Source organism: Cydia splendana, chromosome 5 (assembly GCF_910591565.1).
Source record: "Cydia splendana chromosome 5, ilCydSple1.2, whole genome shotgun sequence".
NCBI classification, from domain to species: domain Eukaryota; kingdom Metazoa; phylum Arthropoda; class Insecta; order Lepidoptera; family Tortricidae; genus Cydia; species Cydia splendana.
The window spans coordinates 4839298-4853411 of NC_085964.1; the positions used below are offsets into that span (position 1 = coordinate 4839298).

The 14114-nt window shown below is 33.6% G+C and overlaps 2 protein-coding genes and 1 long non-coding RNA gene across 4 annotated transcripts in view; 1 reads left to right on the plus strand and 2 right to left on the minus strand.

Annotated features, from left to right (window-relative positions):
• LOC134790512 (uncharacterized) overlaps window positions 1–14114 on the minus strand; it is a 248835-nt gene that overhangs the window by 202435 nt on the left and 32286 nt on the right. The gene's annotated exons all lie outside the window — the stretch shown is intronic.
• Window positions 1–14114, plus strand: part of LOC134790492 (dual specificity calcium/calmodulin-dependent 3',5'-cyclic nucleotide phosphodiesterase 1) — a 299273-nt gene that overhangs the window by 85941 nt on the left and 199218 nt on the right. The gene's annotated exons all lie outside the window — the stretch shown is intronic.
• LOC134790497 (maltase A1-like) lies at window positions 335–11085 on the minus strand. Its single transcript, XM_063761313.1, has 10 exons — window positions 10743–11085; window positions 10482–10661; window positions 10210–10367; window positions 2904–3029; window positions 2366–2821; window positions 2165–2272; window positions 1939–2089; window positions 1480–1675; window positions 1169–1306; window positions 335–410 (listed from the first exon to the last, which is right to left on the minus strand). Exons 1-10 carry the CDS (start codon window positions 10906–10908, stop codon window positions 344–346), a joined length of 1746 nt encoding a protein of 581 aa, XP_063617383.1. The 5' UTR covers window positions 10909–11085; the 3' UTR covers window positions 335–343.

A 14114-nucleotide genomic window follows, 5' to 3' on the forward strand; every position in this document is an offset into this window, starting at 1 on the left:
CTAGGGTTTACAAAAATCCATCTTAGCTAACTCTTTATCAACTTGGCAAGCGATAGATTGTGGAAGCACCACCATAATCTTTTTGCCACACTTTTGCTGTCATAATATCTAAAAACTGATGCTAGAAGTTTTCTTATTTGTCCAGTCAGTTGCAGAGAAAAGTGACCAAACAAATGTTTCTTCTCCTTGAATAATATTATAGGGGATAAGGAATTAAGTATGTTGAAAATAAAAGTAGTTTTTACATTTTACATTTCTCACTTTTATTATATTTTAACAAACAAGTAAATAAATAAAATCTTATGCTAAAAGTCGTTACCCTGTAGTCATGATCATAATTTATTTATTTCTTTCTGAGGACAAGCGCTTCGTAACCAGCAATGGGCACTGCATTAGCTTTAAATTTATCCCTGTAACAAAATTTATAGGAACAAATGAGTGTGAATAAATAAAATAAATTTATCATATATAAAATTAAAAGCAAATGTTTAAGAATATATTTTTCTATAACAAGAGAGTACAGACGGGACTGGCGACAGCAACATAGGTGGGAACGAAAGGTGCGATCGCTGTCTCGCTCCAACCTAAGGTTGCCGCCGCCGCCGTCGCCAGTCGCGCAATGTCGTGGCCGAGCCGTAAATGTCTAGATTCCACTTCTAGTCAGTAACGAACATTAAATTGACTTTAAAACAATCTCGATCTCGCGTAATAACAATCAATTAATGAAGCTTTTCGAGACGAAAACTTGGAAAATTTCAATAACAAAGTTTGAGGAGCGATTAACGAGTGATAACATCGCATAAGTTGTCTACTCATTAATGAAATTATAACCACTCGGAATAGCTGACTTTTGAAGTATATGAAAGAAATGAAGGCTAATATGTGTATTCCGCGTTAATTAGGTACGATGATAGGTAGGTATCTTTATGTAGGTAGTACCCGAATGCTATCGTCTAAATCAAAATTATGTAGGTACGTGTCTAATCTATCATGTATTTTTGCTTTATTTACTCATTTCTCATATTTTTTCATAGCAAAAGGTTATTCTCTTCATAAATGTAACAGTTTTTCTACGCAGTTAGCACACATATACACATTTTGCTTATTCCCACTAGGTCCCTATACCTAATTCATCACATAATTTTCGCGATGATTATGTACTACTCACCCTTCTTTTTTCGTCGACTCTATGCTACTAAGCACAACTGCGAGGTCGTCTTCCACATCTTCAAAGTATGTCAAATCCAATACATAGTCTGAGTCTTTCGTGTTCACGACTACGATGTAGATTTTATGGCTATACCATCTGTAAAATTAGGTGTGTAACAAATTATAATATTTCCATGTCTGACCAACTCCTACAAATTAGCGCATTTTCAAGTTTCAAATACTCGTAGGTTTTTGAGTAAATCTCAGTAGAAGGAGTTTGAAAGTTTGAAGGTAGTAGGAGTTTGAAAGTAAAGACAAATTTTAAGTCACCTTCTGAAAGCTAAGACATCCTGGTTTAAAGCCAGTGATTCGTAGCGTCCATATCTGAATGCGTCTTCTTGTCGTAAAGCAGCCAGAGCCCGGTAGACCTTCAGATGAGACCTCTCAGCTGCTCTTTGCACTTCCACGTTCAACGTCTCATAACCTTCAGCTACAGGCAACCAGGTCTTGTCAGCAGTGGAAAAGCCTGAAGATAAGATTTCATTTAACAGCGTTCATATCTGGACAAATAAATAAATAAATAATAAATACTTGTTTTGCATGCACAGCTAAAATAAGTCTGCAACGATTTTGATAGCACACGTAGTGGAAGTGTTATTTATACGTCATTATTTCATAGAAGTTTGAAGTTTAAAATAACACTTGCACTGCCTGTGCTATCAAAATCATTGTGGACTTTTCTTGGTCTAACTACTTATATTCGATATGGAATCCCCACACTTAACTCACCTGCATTTTTCTCAGCGCTCCATTGGAATGGAGTCCTCTCAGGGTCTCTAGACCACTTCTCATAATTGATAGGATCATTAGGATTGCATCCAGCAGGATCAACGGTATCCTCCCAGCTAACATAGCCATCAACAAGACCAAGTTCTTCACCCTGTAACAGTTTGTGGTGTTAATGAAAAATATTTCAGTAACATTTTGTACGAAATCTTAAAAGGACATGTGTTACCATATATGTTACTCCCACTCCAGGCAGAAGCAAGATGAGCATGTTAAGACCATCAACCAACTCAGGGTGGTATCTGCTTGCCATACGGTTGTTATCATGATTTCCAATCTGAAAAAAATGCAATGAAGTTTAGTGACCCAATTATGTAAAAATGATTTGTGGAAATAAACAAATTGCTTGAGTAGGTAAAGTTGAACTAACCACCCAGTTGGCATCTTTGTCAACAGGCTTGTATGTCAAAAACTTGTCGATAGCTCTTTTGATATCATTTGCAGACGATGACCCATCAACATCCGTGATCAAATCAAAGTTAAAAGGTATTTGAGCTCCCTCTCTATCCCCTTCTCCGTAATACTTTACAACATCTTGAATTTTAGCGTACACCTCAGTCATCATTACTCTGGTCACTCCATCCTTAGCTTTATATTCGTCAAGAATATCTCTCCAATCGTAAACAACGTAATAAGTTTCATTTTGGTCCTTTGTAAAGATATGTTCGAGCGAATCATGATCATTTAAAGCAACTCCAAGAGCTCCTGACAGTGGTTCATCGGGATATTTGCCACCCCATAAATTTTTATCCACCTCAAACAGGCAATTCACAGCATCAACTCTGAATCCAGCCACTCCTTTTTCGATCCAAAAACGGATAACGTTCTGAAATACAAGTAACAGTTTTTTTAATTACTAGTTCTTAGAACAAAATTACAGTGATTGTGTTTACTTATTTTTTTCTTACATTCATTTCTTCGACGACATCAGGGTTTCTGTAGTTGAGATCAGGTTGGCCTACTACGAATTGGTGCAGATAATACTTTCCAACTTCTTCCTTGTATTCCCAGGCGCTATCGTGGAAGTGGCTCAGCTAAAATCGATGTTATATTTTGATTATATAAAATAAAATATCTTTATTTCGAAGAACATAGGCTTCATACTGCCCTCCTAAGCTAAAAGGCAGTTTTTCGACATTTTGCCAAAATTGACTTTTTGTGATATTCGTAATGTAGAGATCGAGATGCATCAACCACTTTGGCCCTTTTTCCGATAAGTGGCTTAGTTTTCGAGAAAAATATCGTAAAAAGACCGTATTTGCACTAATTGTCTAAGCGTTCCTAGTCTAAAAAGCGACTATTTGACAAAGCCATGCTAAAACAACGTATATGCAGCTATACGTTTTTTTACGCTCTGGTTTGCGTAAAATCTTATCCACCATGTCTAGCCTAAAATAACGTATAAGCCAAAAACTAGGCTTTAAAATACGTAAAAGACGCTATACGCGCTTTAAGATTAGGATCTTTAGCCAAATTTTAGATCTGATACTAGTCTAAAAAATCGTATAGTATTTTTTTTTGTTTCAATGTCTCATACGTCATTTAAGCCTAGTATCATTTAACTTTTTTACGTCACCATAATAGTCTTTAGAAACGTATAAATGTTATACGTTCTTCTTATTTTGTATGGACGTCGTATTAAACGCAAACAAACTTTTATAATGGTTGAAAGTGCGTCTAACTAGTCTATAACGCAGTATATGCTCCAACCTTCGTCATGCTCCCCGCGCGCCGAAAGACACCCTTATGCTAAGTAAAAGCCGTCAGCCGCAAGCGCAGGCTTGTGGCTGCCGGTATGCGAGCGGAGGTGGCATTTTGCGCGCGAAATATTGACCGAACGCCAAAGTAAGAAAAATACTTTATTATTGCATTACCATCATATGTTATCAATAATATGTAGTGTTTACAATCAGTACCTTCGAGTATTATCATTTTTATCAAGGTATATACTTTAAAATTGCCTCGCAAATACTTACGCTCGACAGCAAATACGTCTTTCTAGCGTAGTTTGTGATGATGAAATTGTTCATACGTACTTTTCTACAGCAAACGTTGTTTAAGTTTTATTTTTTCATTCGACGGTTTGACTGCTTTTATTTAAATAAAATCAAATTTATATTAGAGCTAATTGTGTCGGGTTTAATTCCCTATAAGCCAAGTAGGTATTTGACATTACGAAGAGTTTAAATCTTATTGAAAAATGTTTTAAAGGGAAATTTAATGAGAATTCTTATGGACAGAATAACATTTTCCGCCTAAGTATTTAGATAACCAGGACAAAGGACCATGGGCATCTTTGTATGGAACCTGGGTCCATCCAAAAACCATCTGAGAGCTATATATATATTAGGCCATTAAATACCTAAGTGGGTTTTATAAAAAAACAATATGTATCTTAAAATAAGTTGGTATGTTTGTGTATTAGGTAATAGTTGTGTGTTAAAATAGTAAAAGCTATGAGTTTGTAATCTAATAGAAAAATAATTTTATTAAAATTTGAATCTGATTTTTAATTAGGTACAACCACTAAAATGCGTTTTAGAATTAAATAAATGACAGAGTATGTGCAGGAATTAATACGAGTTTAATTTTATTGCTAATGTAGACTACACAACTCGCTAACGTCTTTCCGTGCGATGAAACTCTCGATGATTCGATGCCTATTGATAACAAACTAAAATAACTATTAGAGATGCCACGAATTCGGTAAAACATTATGTATTATTGTGAGTTACGTGTATGCGAAAACTGGTCACCTACAAAGATAGATGGTTGCTAAGATTTAAGTCAGCAGCAAGCTGGGATCTCCATACAAACGTAGTTACGCTCTCATTTTAAAACGATTAGGTAGATTGCTCTAAAACTTTGTACTCACTAAAGGATAAGGTATATCTATGCCTGTAATTAATGTGTAGCTTCAGATACCATAATAAAAAAAATACAGCGAATATAAGTTTTTCATACAAAACTTATTTTTCCTCTATTTCATTAGTTTTGTTGGAATATAAACTAATTAGGAACTGGTATAGATATACCTTATGTTATTGTATGTGCAATTTATTACAATCCAACACGTTGTTTTAAAATGAGTACGAATCTCCGTTTTTATGGGAAGTAATAATTCGGCTGAGCTTATTGCGGACTCTTTTAAGTTTCTTAGCTCATGCTCATTAGAAGTACATGTAATGTCATTAGTAGAGTCGAGTAAATCTAGCCTGTGATACAAATAAAATCAGAAAGACTGTACACATTAAAAATTTGTACATATTATGGGGTTACTCCCACCAGTTAGGTATCTACCACCAAGTTGTTACCAGTGGTAACTACTGGGAAATTATTTCCCACCTTTCTTCCCAATAGCTACCACCAACTCAGTTTTGTGGTAATTACTGGGAAGTTTTTTTCCAGTAGTTACCACTGGTAAATGGTGGGATTTTTTCCCTAGTAGTTACCACCAACATTTTTTTACAGTACAATTTAAATGTCTTTTATTATATGAACAAAAAACACTATACTACTAAGCTTTTATTAAAAAAACGAGGTCCAGCGATTACTTTTTGGATTATAATCTTAATTACCATACAAAATTAACATATAAATCGGGTTATTCCCACTAGTTACCATCAAGTTGTTATAGTTAAATAGTAATAAAAACAGTATAAGTAGAATACTATAAAAATAGAGGCTTTATTGAACCCTAACAAAATTGTAGTAACTACTGGGGAAAAAATCCCACCAAAACAACTTGATGGTAACTAGTGGGAATAACCCAATTTATGTGTTAATTTTGTATGGTAATTAAGATTATAATCCAAAAAGTAATCGCTGGATCTCGTTTTTTTAATAATAGCCTAGTAGTATGGCGTTTTTTGTTCGTATATAAATAAACATTTAAACTACGTGTCTATTTTTTATTCCCATTTCTTCCATAAATACTAATCTATAAAACCGTATATTCGGTGTTTTTGGCGGTATACGTTTTTTTACACTAGCACGCTAGTCGAAAATCTGGACAAAATCTTAATTTTTCCTAGTATACTAACCAAAAAGGCCGAATAGCTGCTATACGGTCTTTTAACTTAGGATTTCAAGTGGGAATTATTAATTGTTACTAAGCAAAAAGGCAGCATGTGACATATACGGCGTTTTTACCTAGTTTCTACTTCGTAACTAAGTTAGAACGCCGTATAACGCATGTTTACCGCCTTCTTGACTAGTACGACCTACACATTTTTAAGCTTAATACTAATCTATAGTGTTTTTTATAAAATAAAAAAAAACTGAGCTGTTTAGAAACATACTATAAATACCTAAAATAAGTACCTACCACATACAAAAAGAAAAAAATGGAAAAAGTTTTTCCGTTTCGTAGAAATTCAAGAAAGATGTTTGGGTTGGTTTTTTGCGATTATCTCGAAACTAGCTTTTGTCGAAAAACTGCCTTTTAGACTAGGACGGCAGCATAGTTGTTAGTAACAGACAATGAAATTAAAACTAAAACTAAAACAAATAAATTAAACTTAAAGCTAAAGGTTAGTAAGGTAAATGTAGGTATTAACGCCTCCCTTAAGGCAATTTTAGAATCGACGATAGTTTTTAAGTATATAGGTTGCCCTCAAATATACTTTTCCATTTTTATATGCTAATATTATGTTTATAAAAGGTAATTACTAAGTTACTTGTACCTAAATAAAGGATTATGATGTAAAAAATAATTTATAAAGTTACTGAGTCGATTGTTACTATTGCCGACCCATAATAATGGCTGTGAAGTTATTAACGATTTTTAAGCAGCTATTCCGATCGTGATAAGATATACCTACGCCAGACTGTATAATACCTAGTCTGGTGTGGTGACATAGTGTCCATAGTGGAAAATTATGAAAATTTCTAACATTTTTTTAAGGAGATTATTTTTTTTTATTTCCAATATGAACGTACAATATATATACAGTGGTACTACTAAACGAAATTAATAGCTAGCTTAAATCTAAAATAGGCTCTTGAGGCATTGTACCAAGGATGCTGGCGGCATTTCCTCGCTGTATCGCAATGCTGATACATTGTGCGAGGTAGCTTAGTTGTATGTAAATAAAAATATTTCTCATGTATTATATGAACGAACATTTTCCATAATTTTCTAGGAACCTTCACGCTTTGTCTATTTTGGGGAGATTGATCTGTGTCAGTTTGATGAAATTATAGGCTGCTATTTAACTGATCACCAGATTTAATAAAATTTAATACCAAAAAAATCTACTTTACCACCCTAAAATAATAAACGATCACCAAAATTATAACACCATTTTAATGTGAAATGATTAGCAATTTTATTACGTTTTACTATCCTATTAAAGGAAATGACACCAAACTAATCATTATAAACCCAAAAATTGTAAATGATTTCCAAATTTCAAACCCCATTTTAATGTGAAATGATAACCAAATTTTTACATCTTGCTATCCTATTAAAGCAAATGACTCCAAAATAATCATTGTAAACCCAAAAATAGTAAATGACCACCAAAATTGTAACCACATTTTAATTAAAAATGTGCAAATATTTAATATATCGTTATCCTATTAAATTAATTAATCCACTTCGTCAACTTTTTCTAACCTAACATAACCCACTTTTCTAGTAGCATTTCGTTTCTGTATGGGTTGCAGTTCAAACCTAACCTAACCCACTTTTCTAGTAGCATTTCGTTTCTGTAAGGGTCGCAGTTCAAACCTAACCTAACCCACTTTTCTAGTAGCATTTCTTTTCTGTATGGGTCGCAGTTCAAACCTAACCTAACCCACTTTTCTAGTAGCATTTCGTTTCTGTAAGGGTCGCAGTTCAAACCTAACCTAACCCACTTTTCTAGTAGCATTTCGTTTCTGTAAGGGTCGTAGTTCAAACCTAACCTAACCCACTTTTCTAGTAGCATTTCTTTTCTGTATGGGTCGCAGTTCAAACCTAACCTAACCCACTTTTCTAGTAGCATTTCGTTTCTGTAAGGGTCGCAGTTCAAACCTAACCTAAATCACTTTTCTAGTAGCATTTCGTTTCTGTATGGGTTGCAGTTCAAACCTAACCTAACCCACTTTTCTGTATGGGTCGCAGTTCAAACCTAACCTAACCCACTTTTCTAGTAGAATTTCGTTTCTGTATGGGTCGCAGTTCAAACCTAACCTAACCCACTTTTCTAGTAGCATTTCGTTTCTGTAAGGGTCGCAGTTTAAACCTGACCTAACCCACTTTTCTAGTACCATTTATTTTCTGTAAGGGTCGCAGTTCAAATTTAACCTAACCCACTTTTCTAGTAGTATTTCTTTTCTGTAAGAGTCGCAGTTCAAACCTAACCTAACCCATTTTCTAGTAGCATTTCTTTTCTGTAAGGGTCGCAGTTCAAACCTAACCTAACCCACTATTCTAGTAGCATTTCAGTATGCTACTAGAAGAGTAGGTTAGGTTAGGTAGGTATGCGGTGCGGGCTACGGGGGGTTGAGCGGGAGGGGCTAGTAATTTTGGCATCATTTTACTTTATTTGGTAATATGTATACATTTTTTGGTAATCATAGTGGTTTATTTAGGTGAAAATATCGCATTAATTTGGTCTTCAAGATTTGGTGATCATTAATGATTTTTGGTGATCATTCAATATATTTGGTATTCGAATACAATTTGAAGTGCAGTCGTAATTAAAACGGTGGTACTTTTGTAATTTTAGGCCTTCTTTTTTTGGTGTTCAGTCATTTTTTTTGGTAAGCATGATTTTTTTATTTAGGGTACCAAAGTATTTTTTGGTGGTCATTATATTTGTAGCCGAAATTATATATCTACGATCGGTAAAAGCTTCTTATAATGGTTGCTATTACCGATTCCTAAGAGTCGGTGATAAAATATGCAAGTACGAACTTAAAATGCATTACCGACTCATAAAAATATATTACTTTTATTTAATTGACATTGTGACTACAAACCAGTTTGTAATTATGTAACGAAAAAAAATATAAGCACTTACACACACAGTTTCAAGTAATAAAAAGTTTTTCATGAATATTGTTACTACACAACATCGGTCCAGCAAAAATATCTACTGTGGTTAATTTTACAACGCTAAAATAAGAAAAGTAGATAATAATGTGTATTTCGGTAATAGATTTTTAAAAAGACTAATTGTTTGAGTTTAAACGGGTCCATAAAAATACTTGTGTTGGTATGTTATAATAATATAAAATAATGAAAAACTAAACATTAAGTTGTGGCCGTTACCGACTTACGGATCGTTGATAGCTGCTACAACTAAAAGTGGTGACGCTATCACCGTCCTATTATAGTTTTAAATTTTATGAAATGACTTGTTTTTGATAAATTGTGATGTAAAAACAAAAATTTACAATTGTATGAATGCATTTAGTAATAAAAAGTAAAGTACAGTAGTCAATTATTTAAATTAATGTCTTAAACAGAAAAGTCACGTTCTTACTTGAAAGTACAAGCGCCAGTATTACATAAGCTGCGTCCACGCCACCCGCGCCGTTATTTGTGTATTTAATCTTTTTTACGAACTACCACCCAAAATAACGTTAAACTACCCGATACCCAAGGAACAAACGCTTGTGGAAGTTTACCTACCTACCGCTGAAATAGTTCTGGCAACTGCAACATATGTAATTACTTAAATAGATCGGTAATACCTGCAGATTTTCGATGGGGCGTTGATAGCTGCGTTTACCTTATTAGGTATAAGTACATATTTATTATCAATAAGGGCTAGTTGCCACCCCTTTAAATTGCCCAATCATATTTGTCAGCAATGACATTCAGACTACTGTTGGGACTGCTTCTAACTCGACCTAGCAGAGATGCTATTTTCTTGCGCATGATTGCCGGAAAACCGTCTGTTCTAGCTGTTCACAAAACATGCCAGATGCACTACATCTACTAGGTAAGCCCAACAGCATTCTGAATGCATTGTTGTACTGCACTTTTAATACATTGTAGGCTCGTTTCGTATAGTTAACCCACAGACCGCTCGAGTAAAAGGATTGACAATATGCGCTAAAGACATTACTGACATTACTGGAGCATCAAGCAAACCTGCGTGCCAGCATATTATTCCCGAACTGCCAATGCCCCTGCGTTCTCGTTCAATATCCTGGTTTAAAACCTTATTTAGTCATTAATACGTCATTTATAGGTAAAAATATGATATGTTTATCTACCCAGTTATTTGGTGGTTGCATGTTTCCATCCTCATCAATAACACCATCTTCCCAAACATAGTAATTATAGTATTTTTCATCACCTTGCAGAGCTTTTTGAAACCATTCACTTTCATTGGACGAGTGGTTAGGCACAAGATCTAATACAACTTTGATTCCTATAAAAAAAGATTAAATCTTTTTAACATTTTTTTAAAAGAAATGTTGTTAAATAGTCTAGTAAGCTATAATTATGTATTAAATAATTAGCTGAGATGGAATTCGTCACATACCTAATTGTTCAGCTTTTGCAATCAAGGCTTCGAAGTCTTCCATGGTACCATATTCGTCGTGAACGGCGTAAAAGTCAGAGATATCGTATCCGAAGTCGTACATGGGTGACTGGAACATAGGTGATAACCAAATAGCTCCAGCACCAATTTCCTTGATATATCCCAGTTTTGATGTGATACCTAAAAAAAAATTTAATTAAATGTAAGGTTAAAAGAGAAATCACAACTAATAAAGAATTCTTATAACTTTAATCATCATACCGTTTAGATCACCGATACCATCACCGTCACTGTCAGCGAACGATCGAGGATAGATTTGATAAAAAATAGTTGTCTGCCACCATTCTAGTTTTGGTTTATGTTTTCTTTCAATAGCATTGCTAGCACAAAGAGCCACTAAAAGTGGCAGAAAAAATATTGCCCTCATTTTTCAAATACTTATTGAAACAAATCGGATGATTAACTGTTTTGTATCTGGTTTGTGTGTGGCTTATATAGTAGTTCAAAAGTAGAACCCCCTTGAAGTGCTCCATAATCTCTGTTGTATCTTTTATCATTGACACCTTGAACTGTTTCATGATAACATTTTAAAAAGTCTGGCTTCGGTAAATTGGCAACAAAAATGTACCTACAAACATCTTATACAGGGTGACCTTAGCCATTGGACAAACCCTGAAATCCCACGTAGGGTTACTTCTCAGAAATGCTCTAACGGTAATATTTTTTTAATTAGAACAAAAGATAAAAAAATAAATTATCAAACAAAAGTTATTTCCAATAATCGACAACAAAAAGAAACATACTGTATTAATCGGGATCCCTTTGTTTCCCATAAACTTATTGTTTCTAATTTCGATAGTCAGAAATTGATATCCATATAATTTATGGACATAAACATCAAAAGTCATAATTTTTGTTAAGTATAAAGTTTCATAGTTCTAATGTTATACATCTATAATATTAAACGCTATAATCACAAAAGTTATAAAATTGATGAGTATAACATTCAAAGGTATATCAATAATTATTCAGAAATATTTTAAGGCATATATTTTATCGGACTAATGGTCGTTAAAGATATCGTTTTAATATCATCCCTTTATTTCCCATAAACTTACTGTTTCGAATTTCTACAGACAGAAAATGATATCCTCTAATATTCTAATATTTAGGAGCTATAATGTTAAACATTATGACTTTCAATAATTATGTCAAACAAAGGGACCCCCATTTTTAATGACTAAAGTGATTTACGTCTAAGAAACCAAATCAATAACATCCTTCATATAAAGAAAAAAGAAATCTGTTTCCTCAGGTAGGTTTGTTAGTTACCTTGTGTCCCTCAGAGCGGAAATAGGAGCCCCGCGAAGCGGGGCTCCGTCGACTTCTTGGCGGGGCGAAATGGCTTAATAAACTACATGAAAAATAAGAAATGGAGGGGAAATCAGTAAGCCAAATTTAAAATAATCCCCAGGTAGGTAGTAAGCATGCAATTTGTATTGTTTAATTTTATAACTATTGACAATATGACTAATAAAAATTATGATGGAAAACGTTATGGTCTAAAAAAAATCGGAACATGAAATTTAGGGAATGCAATAGAGCCCCTACTTATCATTATAACCTGCGATAAAAGACCTTACAACGATTATTGTAAGCAAGTTTATTGCCTTCAACATTATGTAATGGTATACCTTCTGGACTTTGAATATTATGAGTAACAGATTTTATGACTAACAATAATAATTACCTGCAAAAATCGGAACTGCAATTTATATTGTTAAAATTTATGACTATTGAAAATATGACTAATAAAAATTATGATGGAAAACGTTATGGACTGAAAAAATCGGAACAAAAAATTTATGGGAACCAATATAAGTAAATTGAGGTAGATATGGTACCAGGCGCACGATCGTGAGCCATGAAATATAGGTTACGGAACCTATATTTAGTTAGTCGTATAGGTGACGCCAACCTGTCAAGTTGTCAAAATCGTTGGATCAAATTTTAGTTTTGTCAACTATGAACGTCACACGTCTACATAAATAAAAGGTCATTGGAACCAATAGAGACCCGTATTAATCATTGGCAGTGCTTTTGACAATTTGTTTCAAAATGTGCGGCAATGATGACATTTGTCAAAAGTCAGAATCTTATTAATGTCATAAATAAAAAAGATAATCAAAACGGTCGATGAAGGTTTCATATTATTTATTACCTCAGGAGCTACTAACACATACAGATTGCTCCAAAGTAAAAAAAAAAATATTTGGTAATTTATTCGTAACCGTTACACCGATTGTTATTAAATTTTGTATACTGGTTCTAAATATCCTAACGCATATCGACTACCGTATGCTCAAAGGACGTAAGGGACAAAATGGCGAACATGAGTTATGAATGCACTCAGTATTTTTTTCTCTACCGAATGGTATATTTATTAACGTCTCGATAGCTTGAAAAAAATGTCCTTTTCCCATGAAAAATCAATGCTTGAACACAATTTTCCAACGCATTTTGCCGTATCTGTCAATAAAAAAAAATGTTGTGAGACATTTTGGCGTAACTCCCAACTTTTTGAACGATACGCCCTTTTGCATCGGAAATTTTATTAAATTTGTGCAAATTTTTTGTCAGTTACGCCTATTTGCAGAAAATTTTTGAGTGCTAAATGTACGTTACGCCCACAACTAGTGGATATTTATACGAGTGTTAGAGAATTCCATGTAAGAGATACGCCAACATACTATGTACACTTTCGAGTTTATAACTGTTGCTTTTTTGTGTTTAAGTGGGATACCTAGTACTTTCCTTGTAATTTTTTTTTATTAAGTAGGTATTTGCATTATGTGCTCATATGCTCATTAATTTTTTGTTTATAGGGTTACTAAAATTTGACAATTTGAACTGAACCAGTGGGTATGTTTTTCAGCAGTTTTAAGAAAATAATAAAACTTGACTACCTATATCCAAATGATAATTACCTATGGCGATTAATTAAGGTTAGACTGATAACTTTTAGTTTTGTATGGTGCTGGGCTATTTGCAGATTTTGATATAGACGTAATATTGATACTTTTTTGTTTAAAGCCTAATATATAGCATTAACCTTATGAAAGTTACTGTCTATAATGTTTGGATTTAAATCCATAGTACGTAGGCCTGGCCATATGCTTTTTTTGCTACCTACTCTGATGTTATGTCATAAATAATCCCATATTGATTAAGTTTTACTGAACAGACATACGAAATGTCAAAACTACTATTGTACCTAATAGTATTGTAGTATGTAAAAGTAAAATTTATGATCAAATTAAGATTACAAACAGAAATAACGCATACATACTTTCTATAGTAAAAGTAATTGTTATAAATTGTTTTGATATACATAAATAGATATAGATGGTAGGACAGCAGTGATTCTGTTGAAGTAATATAAACAAATAAAGAAGAAAAGATTGGTTTTGTGGCTAAATAAACGACCTTTTCCACGTTTAAGTATCCAAAATAACAAAAATGGGGAAAAAACTTAACAGTGAATACATCTCTATAAGTTAAAAATAAGACAAACCATCAAACAGAGGCGTAAGGGACGCCCTTTTTAAAATCAGCCGTGGTTTTTGGCGTAAC

What these genes read in the sequence shown, in the direction of transcription:
- LOC134790497 (XM_063761313.1), bottom strand. Translation starts at nt 10,908, where the DNA reads ATGAGGGCAATATTTTTTCTGCCACTTTTAGTGGCTCTTTGTGCTAGC. An exon ending in ACAAAGATGCCAACTGGGTG is followed by an intron (nt 2,273 to 2,365) that starts GTTAGTTCAACT and finishes CATTTTTTTCAG; the next exon opens with ATTGGAAATCATGATAACAA. An exon ending in GAGCGCTGAGAAAAATGCAG is followed by an intron (nt 1,676 to 1,938) that starts GTGAGTTAAGTG and finishes TCTTATCTTCAG; the next exon opens with GCTTTTCCACTGCTGACAAG.